Here is a 23,870-nt window from a genome sequence, read left to right as displayed (position 1 = left end):
TACTGTTCATAATCTTAAGTGTGCTATGCCCAGGTTGTAAATATTTTGGTCAAAGTAGTGATTCATTATTTTCCAAACTAGGTCAGACCTGATAATTATGGCAATAAGTAATCTGAGCAAGGGAGTGACAAGTGGATACCACAACATAAAAATACACAAGACTATAAACAAAATTCCATTGATACTGTTCAGCTTCCTAAAGGCTCCAGTACAGGCCTCTTAGTCTTAGTCTAACTGAAGAGTTGTCCAGCTCTTCTTTAGACTAAGTATTCCCTTTCTCTACTTCAATTCTAGTATTAAAAACACTTAAAATGTGCTCCTAATGTTAATTAAAGCCTGCAACCCCAATTTTAATATTTTTTTCCTAAGGATAAACCCTAAGGCTCCATCCCCTGAATCCCTCCACCAACCCTACCCCCCTTTTTAAATTCCATAAATTAATCCTAATGTTAAAATATTGTTTCCAGTATGCCTGATGTTAAAGTATGTTTCTTCTTCCTTTATATTGATTTTCAGATAAACTTAACAGACAATTTTTTTTTTCTGGCGTAATTGTACTGCCCTTCATTTAATTTGTCTTTAAAAGTAAAGTCCAAAATGTAACTCTTGACTTTTTTTTCAGAATTAGCTGGGAAATTGTTTCTGGTTCTCCGTAATAGTAGGATATTGTACCATGTTAGCCATTATGGATGCAATGAGAAGTTAAGAAAAATTACACCTTTTATTGATTAACTGTACAGATTACAAATACATATTGCCTGAAGAAGAGACCTTAGATGTCTCGAAAGCTTACTTATTGTAATCTGTTCATTTAGCCAATAAAAGGTGTTATTTTGCTTGCCTTCTCATTGGTTCTCAATAATGAATAAAGGGTTTCAGTTTTTATCTGATTCTTTTATGATACTTTTATGTCTTTCATTAGAGAATGACTGCTTTTTCTAGTGCAATGTCATAACTAAACTGCTTTTAATACTGTATGTCTTTAAAGGTAATGCACAGTTTTTGAGTGAGAGACTGACTAAACCTTGCACAATTGGAATCTCTCAGTTTTTTCTTTTAAGCTCGGTAGTTTTTGAAGAAAGGTGGCATTGTCTGCTGATCTGAACCACAGACCAATTCCATGAACCAGTTAAAGTACACCTCTTTGAAGCTCATTGGTGCCTGCATGTGACAGTAGATTTGCCAGATGTTAACTAGATGATCATAATATAAACTTGTGTCATTTTTCTTGTAAAGTTCACAACAAGTTAAATTTAGAAGGCTGGCTGTGATCTTTAGGTGATGCTTGCTGATGTTCAGGCTGTCTTGTTCAGGCTTCATCAGCAAGAGGAAGGGGCAGGAAAAGGGAGAACATCGTGCCTCGTATGGCACTGAAAACACAATGCTCACTTCCCCTTATGCAGTGGACATAAATACAGCTTGTCAAAACAACACCATGCTATCTCTTTAAAAGCATTATTATGCTGTCTTCAAGGTTCAGGAAGTCCAGTCAACAGCTAGTTTCAAGAAAGTCTGTGATGAGATACTTGGGACTTACATACTCAGCAGAAATTTTATTTTTGTAATGTGCCTCAGAGTAGTTAAACCGTGAAAACCAGAACTTCTGAGCAATCATTCCAACACATGAGTTATCAGGGTATACTGAGCATATGGAAGTTGCATTAATCCAAATTAAGTTTTTGCGTATTAGTAGTAAAAGGTAGTAAAATTGCTGTTATTATTCTGAGAACTAATCGTGACAAATAACTTGTATTCATTTTGGATAATCTATATAGCCTAATTTATAACTATGTAGTGCCAATGTAAAAAAGGAACTTGAGTTAGCCAATCAGTTTAAGCTACTTGAATGCACTATAGGTGATTTAGATAAGAACATAAGAATAACAGAAGTTTGACAAATGAGAAGATATCATTCAGTCCATCAAGCTTGTTTGGTTATCTAATAGCAACTTTGTCCCAATGTAGCGTCCAGAAGTTAGAAGGTAGCTGATTAGGGTGTCATTTAACTTACATTTTTTTTTGTCTTTATTGTACATTGATATTAGGGAATCCATTCCCGGGCTCCCTGAACATTTTTCATTCCCACATTCCCGGGAAAGAAACTGCTGTAATTCCCAGGAAACCGGGAATGGCCAAGCTCGCATATATAGCGTGTAAAAATCAATCAAGAAATAAGAGTTATAGTTGAAAATAATTAAGGCGGTGCCATTGCTGCAGCTTGCACTTCATCAGACAACAGCTTTGAACAGCAACTTGAAATTGCAATGCGTCAATCTGTTGCATCCACATTATCTGTGCCAAGAAACTTGCCATCACAGAATGATGACAAGAAACTGGATTCATGAAAAGCTGAAATGACAGTGTTTCAGAGCAATGGCAAGCACGGGCGTTGTTAAAAACAAGTGTATCAGTATCTGATGACTGTGCCGCCTACTTCAGTGGAGGCAGAGTGTGCTTTCTCAGCGGTTGGCGTACTAGTCTGCAAGAAGGTGCGCTCTTGCCTGGACGACCACACACTGGACACGTTGTGCTTTCTAGGCTATTATTACCGCAACTAAAGATACATGTACACTTATGACAGCATGAAATGCTTGTAGATAAGGTTAGTCTTTTATTTGTGTCAACATATTGCAGTAGTTTTATTAAAAACTAGCAAAATACCCGCGCTTCGCAGCGGAGAAGTAGTGTGTTAAAGAGGTTATGAAAAAGTAAAGGAAACATTTTAAAAATAAGGTAACATGATTGTCAATGTAATTGTGTTGTCATTGTTATGAGTGTTGCTGTGTTTTATATATATAAAATACACACACACACATATAAACATATATATACATATACATATACACATATATATATACATATCTACATATATATATATATATATACATATACACATCCACATATCAACATATATATATACACATATATACACACACACACGCTTTATGGGTGATGATTGTTTTACTCTTTTTATCTTTATTTTATTTTATTGTAGAATCAACTCCTATCTGCGCAGAGCAGGGCAGCCGTGGGCGGATGCGTATGGTGTATTCACTCCATGTTATCGTGCATTGCGCTGTCAGTGGTATTTTGATAAAAGAATTTGAACAACATATAAGAAGCGTATAAATTATTAAACAGTAAAACATTAACATTTAAGAAGTAAAGTTACATTAAGTACTACTGCAGTGCCTTCGGGTATACCTCATTTTTTGTTTGCCCATTACATGCTTAAATGTATACATTTTTTGGTGCACCTACCCGAGAACACGCGACATATAACCGAGCGTGGGAGAAGCATGGATTTTAAACACGCGTTGAGTTCATCTGCTGGTCTCCCTCGTGGAATAACTGGTAATGTTTGAGTAAAATGTACAGCGAGTAAAACGACATTACCTCCTATTTTTTTTTTTACGATCTCTGAGATCTTGCTTTTTTCGGTTCAAGGCTTCATAAGCTCTTTTATGTTGTATGGTGTAGTTATCCCAAACCATCATCTTTGAATGTTGCAAGACTTTCGCCTTGTATGTAGATCGGGGTAATTACATTCATTGCATTCCTAGTCTGAATCACAATCTGATTGTATGGGTGGTTACCTGGCAGTGTAGGGTTGCCACCCGTCCTTTAAAATACGGAATCGTGCCGCGTTTGAGAATGAAATTGCGTGTCCCGTTTTGAATCAATACTGGACGGGATTTATCCCGTATTTTTTTTATAATTTTTTTTTAAAGCAGCGTCTCATGCAAATCATCCCACACGCATTTTATGAAGATGCCTCCTTTCGTACTTTTGATTGGGTAATACTTGATGTCATCGTTAGTTTGATTGGTGTTTTTAACTGTCCAGTGAGGAGGGCGTGTCTTTTAAGTACAGTCTGCAAAGTGTTGGCACTGAGATGTGGCGTCAGCGCCATAGTTGAAGCCCCTAACGTTGCGGTCAGCAAGTCGGCTAACATCCGCCATGTGCCGTCTTTCAGTTGCGAGAAGCAGATCATAGAATGGTTGAAACTGTTGCCCCTAACGTTGCGCCACGGCGTGTGGTTCGTTTATACCTCGTGTCTTCTCATTAAACTTTTATCTCGCGAATATGTTATTGCAATCCGCAGCGGGAGCGTTTCTATAAACTTAATTTAAACTTACGTTTTACACCGTGCTTTGTTTCCCTTATGAACATGCTTGTATGCTTAACTCGCTCCGTTCTCAATTGTTTAATTAATTTTTTGCTCTTCGCTGTTTGCGGCTGTTCCTCCATTTCCCCCTACTTCGTTCTTTTATCTTGCGAATATGTTATTGCAATCCTTAACAGGAGCGTTTCAATAAACTGATTGAAAATAGTTTTGCATTTACCTTTTTAGTAAAAGGCGAGCTTTTAAACCTGAGAAATCACCCCGTAAATGCACACGTTTAATTGGAAATGTGTTAATATGTATGGTTACACAGTATTAAAAGACAGTGAACAACGTCAGTTACCTTTCTTCCCGCGTTTGATAAAAGGTGAGCTTTTAAGCCTGAGAAATCACCCCGTAAATGCACACGTTTAATTGCACATGTGTTAATATGTATGCTTACACAGTATTAAAAGACAGTCAAAAATTAACGTCATTTACCTTCGTTCCCGCGTGTGACTCGTGCTGTAAATGTCTTCCTTGTTTTTAGTTCACGTGATTACGTAGGAGGCGTGATGACGCGATACGTGACTCCGCCTCCTCCATTACAGTGTATGGACAAAAAATATGTTCCAGTTATGACCATTACGCTTTGAATTTCGAAATGAAACCTGCCTAACTTTTGTAAGTAAGCTGTAAGGAATGAGCCTGCCAAATTTCAGCCTTCCACCTACACGGGAAGTTGGAGAATTAGTGATGAGTGAGTCAGTCAGTGAGTGAGTGAGTCAGTCAGTCAGTCAGTCAGTGAGGGCTTTGCCTTTTATTATTATAGATAAATGTTGGTCGTTCTAAAACCGTTCACATGTGAGATGCCCGTGCACTGTGTCATCCCGGGAGCCCAGGATTCCCGGGAATGAAATGCGGGATTCCCGATTTTCCCGGGAATGGATTCCCTAATTGATATACACCGCCATGTTAGTGTTTTAAAACTTGGAAATCTACATACATTTCAGAAAACATTTATGATGTATGAATAAATGTAATGTGAAAATGTGAAGATAACATGAAATGAGGCATTAAAATCTTCATAAAAATTCTAAACTTTATGAAATTATATTAACATATTACATTGTTGTTCTACTTTGCAGTGTATACATTTTCTATACTTTTGTAAACCCAACATAAAGTATTGCTTGCCTGTTTAAAAGCCCATGATAAACGCCTCTGAACATAAATGTGTGACAGCATTTAATGATTCTCATTTTTTTTTCTTTTTTAATTGATTTCCAGTTTAAGTGCTGTGGCAGCAACAACTCTATGGACTGGAAGGACAGCCGGTGGCTTGAGCAGCCAGGTTTTGAAGGACACAAGGTGCCAGACAGCTGCTGTAAGACTGTCACAGAGGCCTGTGGAAAGCGTGATCATCCATCCAACATTTACAAAGTTGAGGTCAGACTCTTGCATTTTTCTCTCTTTTCTTTCATGTTAATTTAAAATTAAGATGATGAATATGAAGTTGTATGTGTAAGATTGGGGTAGCGAATTAAATATTGGTAAATAAGAGAAACATATATGTATAGTGTGTGTCTGTGTGTGCAATGTGTGTGTGTGTGTATATATATGCAAAAGTGACTCATTCATCAACGAAAACATATCCTGTTTATATGTAAATATATTAATATTTAGGGTTAAAAACACAACAATAGAAAAACTAAATACCCCAAAATTGCAAAAATATTATGAATGATTTGATTGAAATTTGGTGATGGGTATACATTAGAACATTGGAACAGTCTGGACAAGAACAGGCACTGGGCCCAACAAATCTCCTAAATTCCTACCCACTTAATTCTTCAAAAATAACATCTAGCTTTTTTTTTTTTAAGGCTCTTAAAATTCTATTGTCTACTATGCTGCTACTTAACATATTCCATGTGTCTATGGTTCTATGTGTGAAGAAAAATTTACCAATATTGGTATGAAATTTACCCTTAAGTTTCCAACTATGTCCCTGTGTTCTTGCAGAACTCATTTTAAAGTAAGTTAGCAGCTATTATTATTTAATAATAATGTTCAAGAGGCCAAGAATAAAACTGAATATAAAGAAACAAATCTATTAATTCAAGATGAGGATTCAGGGTGGGTTCGTAGGGCAGTTTTATACACAATTTACATTACATTTCTATTATTATTAAGTTATTAAGCAGTTCGCATACGTTTGCAACCCGAGATTTTTCTTCTTTTTTTGCATATAACAAAGACATATGCATTGCATTTGTCATTCCAACAGATTGCACATCACAAACATTAACACTGTTATCGTTTTTTCGTGTCTGCCGTTTCTATAGGAGGGTGACAGTGAGTTAAATTCCAATGGATGTTTTTCAGATGTTGACAAGCAATAAGCAAAAGGTATCGCTGAAAACCACAGAAAACAAAAACAGCAAAAAAAAAACCAGTACAAGGAAAGTTCAAAGAAAGAATTTTTTTTTTTTACAATGTTTCTATTTGGGGATCGTTGTGCAAGTGTGCACATCTGAGCTGCGACCACAGATCTAACTGCTCTGTGGATGATTCATTCAAGCATTTCAAAGTCACTTCATTGTAATGAAAGTATCTGCCGAATGTACTTCGTAGTAACGAGATTTCTATAGACTTGTGTCATATGAGGAAACTGTCAGGACCATCAAAATACTTTGTTGTAATACTCTCACCTCAGTCTCTCTCCTCTCTCTGCGCCGCTGCAAAACCCCACCCGCCAAGTGTTCTGAAAAGTCTGAGTGAGTCACCGTTGCCGGCAGTTCTCTCGCGGCCTGGGGCCGCAGACCTGGGGTTGGGGACCCCTGCTATACAGTATTTACACAGATCGCTGTAGACACGGAACACGCATGAAATGTATGTATTTCAAATCATGGTATTTCATTAGCTATATAAATTCTTTACAAACACATCACCAGATAAACACTTCAACACAGACTTCAGCTGTGAGGATTGAAGCAGGGTGATTCCTTTCATCTGACCAGGTGGGGGGTGTAACAGGCTGCATAATCCACACATTTGCAAAACAAAAGCAGGCTATGAGTGCAGTGATAAGGAGCTACAAGCTTCTTGGCATATGTCAGGAAAATTTAAGGAGGTCAGTTACAACAAAAAAAATTGTAAGCTTCAGAGATTCTAGTGTTAAATTTCATTTGCCACAAATCTGCCGAAGTCTGTATGCTGTCCAAGTCCCTCTGTAATGATTCAGTGGATTTTATATTATCTGTCAGTCCACCTAGCTTGGTATCATGTGCAAACTTAACCAGCTTGTTATTTATATTCCTATCCAAATCATTTGTATGTATTAAAAATAGCAGCAGCCCTAGCAAAAAATTTTGGCAAAGCTTGAAAAAGATTTATCAAGTGTTTGAAAGTAACTGTGGCTAATACTTAAATAGCAGCATCGAGCAATTCAGACATGATTAAAGCATACATTGCAGACTTTAATTTCAGGGTATTTACATTCATTTTGGTCACACTATATAGAAATTACAACACTTTTTCTACATGGTCCCCCCATTTTAGGGCTCCATAATTTTTCTGACATGGCAATTGTCAGTATATTAAAGCAGTCATCAGTATATTAAAGCAGTCATATTTAGTACTTTGTTGCATATCCTTTGCATGCAATGACTGCTTTCATAGACATCACCGGGTGCAGAGTATCTTCTGTAGCGATGCTCTGGCAAGCCTCTGATGTAGCCATTTTCAACTCCTGCTTTTTTCATGGCTTATCTCTATAAGATTTCTCTTCAGCATATGGAAGGCATGCTCAACTGGATTTAAATCAGGTGACTGGCTTGGCCATTCAAAAATCTTTCAATTTTTTAGTTTTTTTTCTTTTTAGCTTATTATGTTTGGGAGAATTGGCATCACAGGTGTTTCTGACTACTCACATGTGTTTCACTGCTTCATTAGTGTCAGGCATAAGATACCTAGGCTTGTTTCTACTTACAGCCTATCTTTAGAGTCTGTAGTTGCCATTGTTTAACATCAGGACAAGAGTAGTGCCAATGAAAATCAAAGAAGCCATTATAAGGCCGAAAAATAAGAATAAAACCATTAGAGACATTGATAAAACCTTAGGATTACCTAAATCAACTGTGTGGAATATCTTTAAGAAAAAGGAACGCACTTTTGAGATCAGTAATGGCAAAGGAACTGGTAGACCAAGGAAGACCTCCACTGCTGATGACCGAAGAATCCTCACTATGGTAAAGAAAAAAAACACAAACGCCTGTATAACAAATCAGAAACATTTTTCAGGAGGCAGATGTGTTGGAGACTACATGAACAGAAATACAGATACCACACTGCAAGATGCAAACCACCAGTTAGCCGCAAAAACAGGAGAGCCAGGTTTGCAAAAAAAGTACTTAAGAGCCTGCAGAGTTCTGGAAAATGGTCTTGGGGACAGACGAGACAAAGAGAGCCTGTAGCATAATGATGTCAAGTGAAAAGTGTGGAGACAAAAAGGAACTGCCCAAGATCCAAATCATATCACCTCATCTGATAAACATGGTGCTGGGTATGTTATGGCTTGGGCATGTTTGGCTGGCAGGTACTGGCACACTTCTCTTCATTGATGATGGAACTGCTGATAGCAGTTACATGTTGCCTAATGAATTCTGAGTTGTATAAAAACATCTTCTTTGCAGAAGTGCCATTAAATACCTCCAAACTCATTGGACAGCATTTCATCCTACAACAAGATAATGATCCCAAACATAATGCTAAAGTCGACACAGAAGTTTTTCAAAGCTAAAAATTTGTAAGATTTTTGAATTACCAAGCCAGTCACTCAATTTAAATCCAACTGAGTGTGCCTTCCATATGCATATAAGAGAAATCTTAAGGGGACAAACCCCCGAAACAAGCAGAAGATGGCTGAATTAGAGGCTTAGCAGAGCATCACCACAGAAAATACTTGGCACCTGGTGATGTCTGTGATCGCAGACTTCAAGCAGTGATTGCATGCAAAGAATATGGAACAAAGTCGTAAATATGACTGTTTTAATATACTGACCATTGCAGGTCAGGTCAGGTTGAGGAGCATGCAGTCGTACAGCATGTTGTCGCACCCACCACACGGAGAAACAGCTTGGGATCAAGGTTGCCAACCCCCCAGGCAGATATGCGGTCCAGTCCCACCCTCCGGAAATGACCATCTATTTGCTGCAGCCAGATGTTACATGTATGTCCCCTTAGCCTGGTCCAGCCACTCGAGTCCTCAACAATGATGATCCTGTTAGCCAGATTACCCTCTGGAAATTGTGCCACTTGGCCATAGTGCTGTAACTGATGCTCCCCCACAGTGCAGGTAATATGCCTCATTCGGGACTCTGCAAGCAACTGTTTATTTCACACAAAGTCAAACCAGTGGTACCCAAGAATTCTCCAAAGAGACACAGTACCAAAGGAGTCCAGTCTTTGTCTGAGGTCACTTTATAAGCGTCCATATCTCGTAACTATATAGCATGACAGGAAGCACCAGGACTCTAAGACTTGGACCTTCGTCCTTTTGCATAGATATGAAGAGTACCATACACCCCTTTCCAGCAACCTCATCACCCCTCCTGCTCTCCCAATCCGTCTACTGACTTCATAGGAAGAATCACCAGAGACATGAATGTCAATGCTGAGGTAAGTAAACCTCTTGATAAGGTTGACACTCTCTCTGCAGACAGACACACGGCTGATGGCTGTGCCTAAGAGTTCATTAAATGCCTGTTTCTTGGTTTTTATCCAGGACATTCGCTGGCCCAGACACTCGGACTCCTCGCTCAGTCTCTCAAGAACCCCAATCAGAGCCTCCATTGACTCCATGAAGATCACAGCATTGTTAGTATAGTCGAGATCAGTAAATCTTTCTTCGCCCACAGCCGCTGGACCCCATGACCTTACCCAACACCCAGTCCATACAAGCATTGAACAGATAAGGAGCAGGAACACACTCCTGACAAACCCCAGAATCGACTGGGAAAAGCACAGAGGTTCTGTCTCCACGCTGCACAGCACTCACAGTGCCAGAGTACAGGCCGGCCATGATATCCAACAACCTTGAGGGGATCCCGCAAAGGGTCAGGATGTCCCACAGGGTAGCTTATCAACCGAGTCGAACGCTTTACGAAAATCAACAAAGGCTGCGAAGAAACTGCTGATATTCTCATTTGCACTTCATGAGAACCCTCAGTGTCAGGATGTGGTCGATGGTAGAGTTCTTAAGTGTAAAACCAGACTGCTCCGGTTGCTGGTAGGTGAGCAAGTGATCATTGATCCTATTGAGTATGACCCTAGCAAGGACCTTGCCTGGCACCAAATGCAGTGTTTTGCCCCTGTAGTTGCGACAATCCACACTATCACCCTTCCCTTTCCATATAGGGATGATGATGTTTACATCTTGCCTGAAGAAGGGGCCTGAGTTGCCTCGAAAGCTTGCATATTGTAATCTTTTTAGTTAGCCAATAAAAGGTGTCATTTTGCTTGGCTTTTCTCTACATATAGGGATGACAAATACCGTTTTCCAATCATTTGGGATGATGCTAGTCTCTCAAATGGAAGCAAAGATTGCTTGCAATGCTAGGAGGACAGCCTTACCACCAGCCTGGAGAAGTTCACCCTGGATACCACAGATCCCTGCAGCCTTCTCTACCCTCAGCTGGTTCACCACCTGTGCAATCTCAGTGAGACTACGTGGTTCACAGCTAATTGGAGGATCAGCCTCAAGAACCGTGGACCTAGAGATATCCAATGTCCTAGGTGTGCTATCAGCTTTAACACTAGAATTACCAGAGCCTATGAAAAAACTCGTATATCCGGCCCACCTTAAATCGCTTCTTAAATCCGTTCACACCTCTCCGCCAGCATCCTTTGTCCTCTAAATGTGCTGATAAAAGACAAGCTGCCAGCAGCCGGCTATTCCATCCCCCCACCGACTTAGAACGTGAGCGAAGTTTTCCCAGCTCACGCCTTGATTGATTATGTGGGAGTGAAGTGGAGTTTTACAGTGGAAATAAGAGATCATTATTCTAAAGTAATCTGTGTAAACACATTGTTAAAACAGAAACTTTTTCATATTTTAGTAATAAATGTTACAAAATGTAGTAGGCATAAACTATAGAATATATAAAGCCCGAGTTCCAAAGATCAAATAAACACTTTCACAAAAGCTTCAAGAATGATTCAACAGCTTCTGTGGCGTAGCGCGCTAAGATTTGCCTCTTAGCGCAGAGCAACTTTTCCTTGCCTCACAGTCCTGAGTTCGATTCCCCGCTGGGGATGAAGTGTTGCTTTTTTTCTTCTTTTTTTTTAAACCTCAAACGGACATAAAATTTATACATTGGTATGCACTGTCAGTTACTGAGATCGTTATATTTTCATGTGGGATGCTCCTTTTCAAATATTTTTTTAACAATTGAGACTGCAATTAACAGGAACAACTGTCCTTATAACTTATTTTTAAGATCCATAACACACAGACAGACAGAGCACTGCGTAATAGAGAGACAGACAGGCAGAGAAGTCACTAGATATATAAATAAACAGGGAAGCCACGTGTACTGAAAGAAAAAAAAGAACAACATGTGCGTTGTCCCTGCTGCACTGAATAAGAGAGTCTAAGTAAGATCGGGGGAGGGGTGATGTTAGAGCGCCTGCGCTTATTCAGTGCAGCAGGGACAACGCACATGTTGTTCTTTTTTTCTTTCAGTACACGTGGCTTCCCTGTTTATTTATATATCTAGTGACTTCTCTGCCTGTCTGTCTCTCTATTACGCAGTGCTCTGTCTGTCTGTGTGTTATGGATCTTAAAAATAAGTTATAAGGACAGTTGTTCCTGTTAATTGCAGTCTCAATTGTTAAAAAAAATATTTGAAAAGGAGCATCCCACATGAAAATATAACGATCTCAGTAACTGACAGTGCATACCAATGTATAAATTTTATGTCCGTTTGAGGTTTAAAAAAAAAAGAAGAAAAAAAGCAACACTTCATCCCCAGCGGGGAATCGAACTCAGGTCTGTGAGGCAAGGAAAAGCTGCTCTGCGCTAAGAGGCAAATCTTAGCGCGCTACGCCACAGAAGCTGTTGAATCATTCTTGAAGTTTTTGTGAAAGTGTTTATTTGATCTTTGGAACTCGGGCTTTATATATTCTATAGTTTATGCCTACTACATTTTGTAACATTTATTACTAAAATATGAAAAAGTTTCTGTTTTAACAATGTGTTTACACAGATTACTTTAGAATAATGATCTCTTATTTCCACTGTAAAACTCCACTTCACTCCCACATAATCAATCAAGGCGTGAGCTGGGAAAACTTCGCTCACGTTCTAAGTCGGTGGGGGGATGGAATAGCCGGCTGCTGGCAGCTTGTCTTTTATCAGCACATTTAGAGGACAAAGGATGCTGGCGGAGAGGTGTGAACAGATTTAAGAAGCGATTTAAGGTGGGCCGGATATACGAGTTTTTTCGTAGGCTCTGGTAATTCTAGTGTTAAACAGCTGCTCAAAGTAGCCAGCCCAGCAGGTCACAACTGCAGTGTCATCCATAAGGACTGTTCCATGAGCTGCCCTGACTACAAATTTCCAAGGAACAAATTCGGATGTGCGTAATGATTTGATTCCTCTGTAAGCAGGATGTTGGTCACTAGACCATAGATGGTGTGTCACTTGCTCACAGATTCCTCTAACAAATTGCTTTGTCACAAAAATTATGGGGCTCTGAAACAGGAAGACCATGTAGAAAAAGTTTTGTAATTTCTGCATACATGGTGTGACAAGAATGTGTGCAAATACCCTGAAATTAAAGTCTGCAATGTGCACTTTAAAATTACAAATCAAGCAATTCAGACTTCAGTGATTAAACTGTGGTGCTGAGGGATAAATCAAGAAAAAAATGTGTCTTTCTCCCAAATATTATGGAGGGCACTGTGTGTATCATGTCCTGGTGGATAATCTATAGGTGGGCTTGTGGAACCAGGTTTCAATTACAATAAACCTTTCTGCCTACTGGGGTGTTCAGAACCTATCACATCATACATTTTCAATTAAGAAATTAAGACCAAGATCAAGGTTATAGCCCCATTAGTTTGCGAGTAATCCATGTGACAGATGGACAGACATTAGCATTTTATATATAGATACATTTATTTAAAAAAAAAAAGAACTTTTAATTATTCTGTGTGCATGTTTGAATATATGTGGTACAGTATGTACTGCAAGGTTTAGGAATACATTATAGTACCTCTATTGCCATATTTAGGCACTCTGGCCATCACGATTCGAAAAATTTATCAACAGTGAGGATTTTGCTTAGGTCATAGTACATGCTTCTCGGGGCAGCGTGACCCCACAGAACAGATGGCAAATACCTACATAGGTCTGTGAATCACTTGGAATCTGGGGCAGTTTAAAAAAAAAAATAAAATGTAAAAGCTCAACTGTTGCTTCTTTAAGCCATTTTCCCTAATCTTTCCTCTCCCACCAAACAAAAAAAAACAACAAAAAGAACCCAGCTTTTGGCTTGCTGTTCCAAACTTTCTTCATCTCATTAGTAGCTTTACCAGGTAACGGTAAACAAGATGGAGCAAGATGGTCATATTCACAGTAAACCCCTAGCCTGAATGTCTTTATTTTTCAAATTATTGGGGATGTGAAGCATAATGGACCACTGTCGGACTCTTTACAGCACCTATCAGTAATAAAGACTCTTCATCATTTCTCTTCTCTGTCCGGCACTTGCATAAGTTTTGGTCCTGTCCTCCTCTCTCTTTTCCAATGTATATCTTAATTCACATTCTGTTGTATGTGTTCTTTTTCCTAATACTCTGTACATTGCTCTTTTTGATTGATAAGCCAAGAAGGACCAAGATGTTTTGTGGAGATTTTCTTTTGAAAACCTGAACTGCGGATATTATTTTGTCATATTTTTCAAAAATATATACCTTTCCTGGAGTTTTTTGCTTTTTTTCACAAAATGCTAAATATGTATTTTAGATAATGAGAAAACTTACCTTTGATGAAGCTTAGTAGAAATGGATCTAGAAGAGTTTTAGATTTTGTTTTTCAGAAAATTGCCTATTGTTATATCTTTTAAATTATATCAAAGAATATTATCACAAATAAATTCTCAGGTATTTAAGGGCTACAAGTAAAAGATAAATGTAGCAGATAAGCACAGGGTACTGGTAATTTTGTAATGTGTAATCCAGTATCCAGTTTTGATAACATTTCAATTTAAAATGTAGTGTAATTTTGGCATATTACACCATCCAAGAGTTACCAATGGTGGCCATGGAAAGAGATTTTTAATTTTAATAGCAATGGGAAAGTCATTGGTGGATTTCATATATTTGGTTGGTTTTATGTTTGTGCAAAAAATATGGATGTTTCCTTTCTGTTTCTACAGTATAAAATAATAATGGTTGTCTAATTTTGCTCATCTGTTTTTCCAAAGGGAGGATGCATAACCAAGCTGGAGACCTTCATCCTAGATCATTTGCGCTTAATTGGTGCTGTGGGTGTTGGCGTTGCCTGTGTGCAGGTGGGTGTTCTTAGAATTGTAGTGTGAAGTTATGTATTGAGGAATTTCACAACAAATGAACACTTCATTAAGTCAAATGTTGTTTAAAAAGTGGGATTGCTGTATTCAGCTACAATTCACAGTGCCTGTCATGCAAAGAAATGTTTTTAAAATCCATGGGCCAATCCTATAGCTGCTTGGACTTTTCACAGTTGCTTTAGGATTGATACCTGTCTTTTGTTAAAAAAAATCATTGATTAAAATTTGTACAGTTTGTCAACAAAGATGTACAGAACAATACACTTTAACTTTCTGAAAGGCCAAGATTTATCAGATTTTTTTTTTTTTTGTAAAAGAAGAAGAAATTGTAGTATTCAAAAGCTATTGGAAGTTATCTTGCACTACAAGCTGATTAGTATAAAGTCAGTGTGAGATCAAGAAATATGAGATTACTCTTTGGTTATGAATGCTGCTAACTTGGCTATATTCTCCTGCTGGAAATTCCCCCACCATACTATCTTCAAATTTATGGAAAACTTTTTTAATCTTGCATTATTACAGCAGTATGCATCTGGATCAAGAGGTTTTTTATAATCACAAATTATCCATCAATCCATCCTCTTTCGCTTATCCGAGGTCGGGTCATGGGGGCAGCAGCTTGAGTAGAGATGCCCAGACTTCCCTCTCCCCGGCCACTTCTTCTAGCTCTTCCTGGTGAATCCCAAGGTGTTCCCAGGCCAACCGGGAGACATAGTCCCTCCAGCGTGTCCTGGGTCTTCCCCGAGGCCTCCTCCCGGTTGGACGTGCCCGGAACACCTCACCAGGGAGGCGTCCAGGAGGCATCCTGATCAGATGCCCGGGCCACCTCATCTGACTCCTCTCGATACGGAGGAGCAGCGGCTCTACTCTGAGCCCCTCCCGGATGACTTAGCTTCTCACCCTATCTTTAAAGGAAAGCCCAGACACCCTGCAGAGGAAACTCATTTCAGCCGCTTGTGTTCATGATGTCGTTCTTTCAGTCACTACCCATAACTCATGACCATAGGTGAGGGTAGAAGCGTAGATCAACTGGTAAATTGAGAGCATTGCCTTACGGCGCAGCTCCTTTTTCACCACGACAGACCGATGCAGAGCCCTCATCACTGAGGACGCTGCACCAATCCGCCTGTCGATCTCATGCTCCATTCTTCCCTCACTCATGAACAAGACCCTGAGATACTTGAACTCCTCCTCTTGGGGCAGGATCTTGGTCCCAACCCCGAGAGGGCACTCTACCCTTTTCCGGCTGAGGACCATGGTCTCGGATTTCGAGGTGCTGATTCCCATCCCAGCCGCTTCACACTCGGCTGCAAACTGATCCAGAGAGAGCTGAAGATCATGGCCTGATGAAGCAAACAGGACAACATCCTCTGCAAAAAGCAGTGACCCAATCCTGAGTCCACCAAACCAGACCCCCTCAATGCCCTGGCTGCGCCTAGAAATTCTGTCCATAAAAGTTAGGAACAGAATAGGTGACAAAGGGCAGCCTTGGCGGAGTCCAACTCTCACTGGAAATGGGTTCGACTTACTGCCGGCAATGCAGACCAAGCTCTGACACCGGTTGTACAGGGACCGAACAGCCCTTATCAGGGGATCCAGTACCCCATACTCTCGGAGTACCCCCCACAGGATTCCCTGAGGGACATGGTTGAATGCCTTTTCCAAGTCCACAAAACACATGTAGACTGGTTGGGCAAACTCCCGTGCACCCTCCAGGACTCTGCTAAGGGTGTAGAGCTGGTCCACTGTTCCACGACCAGGACGAAAACCACACTGTTCCTCCTGAATCCGAGGTTCGACTATCTGATGGACCCTCCTCTCAAGGACCCCCGAATAGACTTTTCCAGGGAGGCTGAGGAGTGTGATCCCTCTGTAGTTGGAACACACCCTCCGGTCCCCCTTCTTAAAGAGGAGGACCACCACCCCGGTCTGCCAATCCAGAGGCCACTGTCCCTGATGTCCATGCGATGTTGCAGAGACGTGTCAACCAAGACAGTCCTACAACATCCAGAGCCTTGAGGAAGTCCGCGCGTATCTCATCCACACCTGGGGCTCTGCCACCAAGGAGTTTTTTGACCACCTCGGTGACCTCAGTCCCAGAGATGGGGAGCCCACCTCCGAGTCCCCAGGCTCTGCTTCCTCATTGGAAGGCATGTTAATGGGATTGAGAAGGCCTTCAAAGTACTCCCCCCACCGACCCACAACGTCCCGAGTCGAAGTCAGCAGCGCACCATCCCCACCATATACAGTGTTGACACTGCACTGCTTCCCCCTCCTGAGACGCCGGATGGTAGACCAGAATCTCCTTGAAGCCGTCCGAAAGTCGTTCTCCATGACCTCCCCAAGCTCGTCCCACGCCCGAGTTTTGGCCTCAGCAACCACCGAAGCCACATTCTGCTTGGCCGGTACCTATCACCTGCCTCCAGAGTCCCACAGGACAAAAGGGTCCTGTAGGACTCCTTCTTCAGCTTGATGGCATCCCTCACCGCAGGTGTCCACCAACGGGTGCGGGGATTGCCGCCACGACATGCACTAACCACATCTCCAGTCAGCCGCCTCAACAATAGAGGCATGGAACATGGCCCATTCGGACTCAATGTCCCCCACCTCCCTCGGAACTTGGTCCAAGTTCTGCTGGAGGTGGGAGTTGAAGCTGCTTCTGACAGGGGACTCTGCCAGACGTTCCCAGCAGACCCTCACAATACGTTTGGGCCTACCAGGCCTAACCGCCATCTTCCCCCACCATCAAAGCCTACTCACCACCAGGTGGTGGTCAGTTGACAGCTCTACCCCTGTCTTCACCCGAGTGTCCAAGACATGTGGCTGCAAGTCCGACGACACAACCACCAAGTCGATCATCGAACTGAGGCCTAGGGTGTCCTGGTGCCAAGGACGCAAATGATTCTTAAATTATTTACCCCAATTAAAGTATATGCTCAGTGCAATTTACTTTGAGTTTTAATTCTATTGTGCAGGAACAAAAAGATAGGTAGCTGATAAAGTCATTTTGTATCTAGGTAATGCTGTAGTAGTGAGAGGCTAATGAAGAGGAGGAGAGTGATTCACGTAGTCTTGGTGTTATCAGGATGCTCATTTGAGGCAAATATTTGCCCTCTCAAATGCCAGTTCCCATGTAGGTGGTGCAATAAAGACATTTCTTAAAAAATTATGGGATTACAGATTCCTTGTAGTCAGCAGCTCAAAAGTGCTTTTGCAGTTGTGTTGTAATTTGTACAGTACCATGTGCTTTTATGTAGTGTTGTCAATAGAACAGAGTGGGCATTGGCCCTTTTTGGTTAGGCTTTTAATAGCAGGCAACCCCTTCTCTACTAAAACAACAGATAAGATGCATATGCATATCTGTTTTAGATAAACCCTCATTCCCTCATCGTTTCTTTCCTGTCAGCATTCCAGAATGAATAGAAGGCTTAAAATTCTTTCTAAATTGCTGTGCTCTCCCCACAAGATAACAGTAGTTTTAATCAAAGGTTAGAAGACTTTTATACAGCTTCACCCTACCATGAGGTGCCAGAGACAAAGCATGGCCTAAACAAGTTGATCTCCTGCCAGCTGAAGCACTTGTGAGCTTCAGAAAGGCAGCTCACTCAGTAGAATGTACATTCTTCAGTTTAAAATCCAGCAAGCACTTCAAGGTTTTTATTTTCTTTCTTTTTCTGCTTCCATTCCTGCTATGTTTCTGAGCCTCTAGAAGCAAAATAACAAAAAACAATAAAATAAGACCTTGCTTCAAGAAAAGGGTTTTTGCGCCTAAACACAGCAGTGTTGAGGATGGCTACACACATCAGCCGATTGCCAAAGAAGCAGTTCTGCTGTCCTTACAAACCATGTAGAAAACAGCCTGCTTTGACTGTTCTTAAGTGGAACCCTAGATTAAATGATGCTGTCAGTCCACAGAATATTTGACATTGCATTGAAAGTGTGGGTATCTTTAACTGCTAATTTTGCCAAGATACTTTACAACTTTTAACAGCTAAAGAGCCAAAGTGCTGCAGTGTTACTTTCCCATGTTTAACTATTGTTGTATAATATGAATCGGTAATAACATTGCCAGATAAAACCTCTAGCTTTTACAAACATTTAGAGTTCAAAATGCCCTCTGTCTCACTGAACAGCGTCTTCCACATATCTGTGCATTATAGCAATAAAAAGTACTGTCTGTACTTTTGCTGCATGTGCATGTAAGTGTAGATAACTCCAGGTGGAAACTTCTAAAAATCAAGAAAAAAAATCTAGAAAGTAAACCCTTGTTTTTCAAGGAAAACCAGGAAACCTCTTAGGGCTTAGAACTGCCAGGGCTGTGTGTTTGTTTTATGTAATCCATCTTTTACCCTGGCTTTAAAATCCTTAAGTGGGCATTTAACCTACAGTAACCCTTATATTTATTAGTAATTTATATTATTCTGCTTCTTGAAACAGAAAGTCTAATCAGATAGAAATCCTCAATTCAATGCAGTGTTCAAGTCAATTTTTATTCATTTTTTTGAAGACTGCTCCAAAAGCAAAGATGATCAGTAAATAGTAAAATGGCTCTCTATACTGCTTTCTGTCTCCTTTTCACTTATTTTTTTTATGGTTCGGTTTAATCCTGTGTATGTATAATGTTAATTAATATTGTATAGTAAAATCCTTGCTTGTATGGCTCCTACAGATTAATGACAGTTATACCACTGTGCCACACTGTGCGTTGATCATCAGCATGCAATTAATATTTTTTTGGGGGGTCTGTTGAAGGTATTGTACCACTGTCAGTAGCCTGTGTTGGAGAAACAGAAATGCGAATCTCATTGCACTGCACACTTATAATAATATTTATCCCTTAACCGTCATCATGTTTGTCTGGGAGTTCATTGTACCCAAGATGTTAATGAACCACATTTTTGGTGCATGTGGAGGAGCTCAATGTACCACCCTTTACTACTTCACAGTAAGTGCCACCACACATTAAGGTTGATACCCCCTGCCTTAGGAAATGTTCCTTTAGGCCATTTGTTCATTTTTAATGCTAAAACTTTGCCCATGTTGATCAAACACAGGAAGCTCTGCAGTCAACTTGTGACTTTATGCTGTAGGAAGATAAGTAAATAAATCAAGGTAAATAGGTAAATAAAATTCAGTCTGGTTTTTATATAAGTGACATGTAAATGTTTTTCATATAAAGAACATCAGAAGACATAGTCACAGACAGGACTTTGCCCAATTCCTTGGTGAGCTCTGTAAGCCATGCTTTTTCTTTGAAGAACATGCATGTGGCACATTGACTGGCAGGATGACGCCCGGCCAAACAGTGTCATCTTTTGCCTTTACGCCTGGTGCAGCTACGTTGCTCTTATGTGTGACTGGACGTTTCTTGCGGGGGGAGTTTCTGTTCTCTTTCTCTGATGTAGAATCCTCATCTGAGTTCACCTCTGTTATAGCACATCTTTATTTGAAAACTAGCAGTGTCAGATAAGGGGGCGTGTGAACGTGACTGAGAGAATAAAACAAAACGCTGACTTTTAGAAGTACCATAAATTTATACCAGCTGTTACAGGCTCAAATAAAGTGTTATGTTTTTATTCTATAATAGCAACAATAAGAGCAGCTCACTACTCAAAACAGACGTGCCTGTAATCAAACCAGAAACCTCTTGATTACGAGTCAGTAGTTCTTACCACTGCACCACCCAAGCGGTCATGTCAGCATCATACCTTAACCTGATTTTCTTTTTTACTTATGTGTTCAACTATTCCTGCATCGCATTTCCTGTCATCCTACATTTACATAGATCGTTGTAGACATGGAACACACATGAAATATATGTATTCCAAATAATAAATGATGATGTTTTATTTACCCTCTACAATTCCAGGCATCTCACACCCAGATAAAGAGACTTTAGCTCTGAGAATCTTCTCTACAACTTGAGCTGCGTCGGCCGTGGGGGGAATGGGATAGCAAGCTGTTTGTGCGGATCAACACATTTACAAAACAAAAGATGCTGATGGAGAGGTGCAAAAGAATTTAAGGTGGCCCGGGATTAAGAGTTTTTTTTCATAGGCTTCAGGGATTCTAGTGTTAAGCTTTGTACACTGTGTTATAGATGGCTCGGAGCCCTGCCTGGCTGGGATAACAATGTTGTGGAAGGACTGGCGGAGACAGAGTGGTCAAGGCATTGTCTCCCCTAGGTTGATAGGTGTCAGGCTCCCCTCGGTTGCTGCAGTGCTTCGGATTCTCGTAGCCTTGTTGGGTTCCGTAGATGCCACCAGGGGGAGCTGAGGAGGTTGCAGAGCCCTGCTACATTGGGCTTTCACTACATCTTCGAGTGATTCCAGATCTGGCTCTAATGAGCCACCTGGAGCATTCTCAGGAACAGAATAAATGGAGCCAGCTGCAGCTACTCCGAGAGCGGGAGTTGGGAGGAGGAGGAGTGAAGGCAGAAGGAGACAGAGAAGAAGACGGTGCTCTTTATTTGTATTTGCTGTGTGATATTGTGGACAGAGTACTGTGCTGCAGAAGTGAGTGAGGGAATGTACATGAGATAGCTGCACAAATCCATTCACATGTGTACCTTAGTTCTGGAAATGTAAATTGTGGGACAGATGATGAATAAGGTTTTTAAATTTTCCATTTCTTTCTCAACAGGTCATTGGGATGATCTTCACATGCTGCCTTTACAAGAGTCTCAAACAAGAGCCTTATTAATAGAAACTGGGTCTCGCCACTGCTGAACTCTTTTTCTGCACCTTTACTTTATGCCACTACCAAACTTCAGAACTGGCCTACAGACACAGAAGAATAGCCTTTGTAGGTTATACTACACCCTTAGCCTGCTTGGCAAAAAGAGGGATTCAGACCTTATTAGCCATTGGCCCAAGGCTGCTTTGTGGAGGGGATACTGTCCTAATGATCACATTGCAGGCTGTTTCAAGGCTCCATGAAAGGTTTGCACCCAAATGTTTAGATAAAAATTTCTCAGGTATTGGTATATTGAAATGGCAGTAAGAATTGACCTGCATAGTAACCTGCTTTTAACTGAAAAATATAATTGAGCTTCAGCCTCATAAAAAAAACAAAGTGAAAATAACAAAGGATTTTGGGTCACAAAAACCCAAATAGTTTTAAATAGAGCATCTGAAACCAATGCATGATGTCCTGTTCTGCCATGCCAGTTAACCTTACCTTCACCTCAGTATAGTTTTGGATTGGTACTAAACCTGTAACTTTGGTATCGATACCAGCTTTCAGAACTCAGTAAAAGTACCAAAATGGTTCCAAAGTTAATACATCTCCAGCCTCCCTTGTGTGCCACACTATGCACCACTTCCCTCCAGATAGCTGTGACATCGTGAAGTCCCATTTTCATGCCATTATGTAGTGATGTATCCTCTATTAAGTCCTTATCATGTTGAAGCATGTAGTTTTGTTTCATTCATCTTAAAAAAGACATTTTTCCACAATTTTAGTAGCAAGTGTTGAGTGTCAGGGTCCAGGGATGTGTTTCGAGAGCAAAGCTGACATTAACTTCCAGCATTGAAAATCCTGAAATGTTGGAACTGTACCATTTTAAAATTTGGGTTTTTCGGTACTTTCCCTGTTTCAGTGTAATGCACAACCATACCCCAGTATGGATCTAACAATTGTAAAGAAATTTCCCCTTTGTCAAAAAAAATGTTTTTTTATACACAAGATGATTTACATGTATAAAAGTACCTGAATGTTTAAAAAAGTACACAATCCCCCAATAATTATAATGATCTGTGAAGGAAACATTCACATGATCGAGTTCTCCTGTAATTGCACCAAGTAAAGACATTTTTGATGCTATCCACTTCAACTGGATATTTATGGGGGCTGGAATGTGGCACTATTTGATTTTAGGTCTTTTACCTTTCATTGAAGCTTAACCTCTGATCACTGACCAATACCATTCAATAGATAAGAAAAAAATGAATGGGCACAGCATATTAGGATCTTGAATAATTCCAAATAGTTGGAGATGATCTTAGCAGTTCAGCGCAGTTGGCAGGAATTAGGAGATAATATTTTGTTAAAGAAACCACGGCCATCATGTCCTTATAAGGTTCAAGTGGTATTAGGCAGGTAAAAGAAATAAAACTGAAAAGTGCATCTGCCCTGGTGTGTTCCATTTCTCAAAAAAAGGCGCTTTACTCAAAAGACTTCGGTTTTGTCTCTATATGGTAATTAGAAATTGCATTTATAAATCAAAATAATTTGAACTGTATGTCCTTTTTTAAAGCCAGAGGGTTTAATCCTTGTTCACTTAATATTAGGATAGAAGCATTCTTCTGAACGTTTTGTATGATTTCTATAGCCCAGTTCATTTGTATTTTGTAATTATTACTAAATGTCAAATGACTTTGAAGGATGTGTGATCCTAGCAATTGTCCCTGTTCATATTTACACTTAATTCTGTAATAAGGCTTGCTTATATCAACTGATCAATTGCAGATTGTGTACAAATCTAGAAGTGAATGAGAGAAGGTGCAGTTCTTGATTGATACCTGCCCTTAACATGTGACACCATCGTCTGACCACCTGCACATCTGTAGATGAACATCTACTGTTAAGACACCTGAATGGCCTTGAGGATTTTTTCCTCCTGTATTATCTTGCATAAAATATGGAGGGCACCAGTAGACCACAAAGCCCCTGCAGGCTCGCCCAGTAAGTGGCAGTCTAGTCCTAGAGAGCTGTTTGCTTGTGTTTGTGTGTAAAGATGCTGAAGTCTCCCAGTGCCAATTGAAAAAACTTTGTTTTTGCTGCCAAAGCGAAGTGTGTTATTTGTAAAATGATAAAGCTGAAAGACAAATGTTGTGTCACAATTGCATTAAAGTCCGGGAGAATTCATTGGACTTAAAAAGTGTCCCCTTACATTTCATATAATTTTATTTTTTAATTATGCTGTTACAGGGATTGTTAATAAGTACACTGAGACTGTGTAAACATAAGTGCAGCCAGGCTTGTCGCACCTGGCCAGCAACTCCACAGCCTACATTGGGGTTCTCGGACTCTGTTCCCAGAGTGCTGCAGGTTTTCATTCCAGCCAATTTCTTAATCAAGAGTTGGGTATTACTGCTAGAAGACAAAACATTTAATTGGCTTATTTTTAGTTACTTTTGAACCCTTAATTGGTGTTTCTTCTTGAC

The 23,870-nt window shown here is 40.3% G+C and overlaps 1 protein-coding gene across 1 annotated transcript in view; it reads left to right on the top strand.

Annotated features, from left to right (window-relative positions):
* The window catches only part of LOC114645495 (CD151 antigen-like), a 155,486-nt gene extending 131,902 nt beyond the window's left edge, over positions 1–23,584 (top strand). Inside the window, exons 6-8 of the mRNA XM_051922063.1 lie at positions 5,396–5,554; positions 14,599–14,685; positions 21,346–23,584. Of these exons, the coding sequence (XP_051778023.1) occupies positions 5,396–5,554; positions 14,599–14,685; positions 21,346–21,405 (306 nt within the window). The 3' untranslated portion in view covers positions 21,406–23,584. The remainder of the gene's footprint in view (positions 1–5,395; positions 5,555–14,598; positions 14,686–21,345) is intronic.
* Positions 23,585–23,870: the final 286 nt, after the last annotated feature.

Source organism: Erpetoichthys calabaricus, chromosome 2 (genome assembly GCF_900747795.2).
Source record: "Erpetoichthys calabaricus chromosome 2, fErpCal1.3, whole genome shotgun sequence".
In the NCBI taxonomy this organism is placed as follows: domain Eukaryota; kingdom Metazoa; phylum Chordata; class Cladistia; order Polypteriformes; family Polypteridae; genus Erpetoichthys; species Erpetoichthys calabaricus.
Note: the sequence above shows the minus strand (reverse complement) of the source record. Positions and strands in the feature narration are given on the sequence as shown.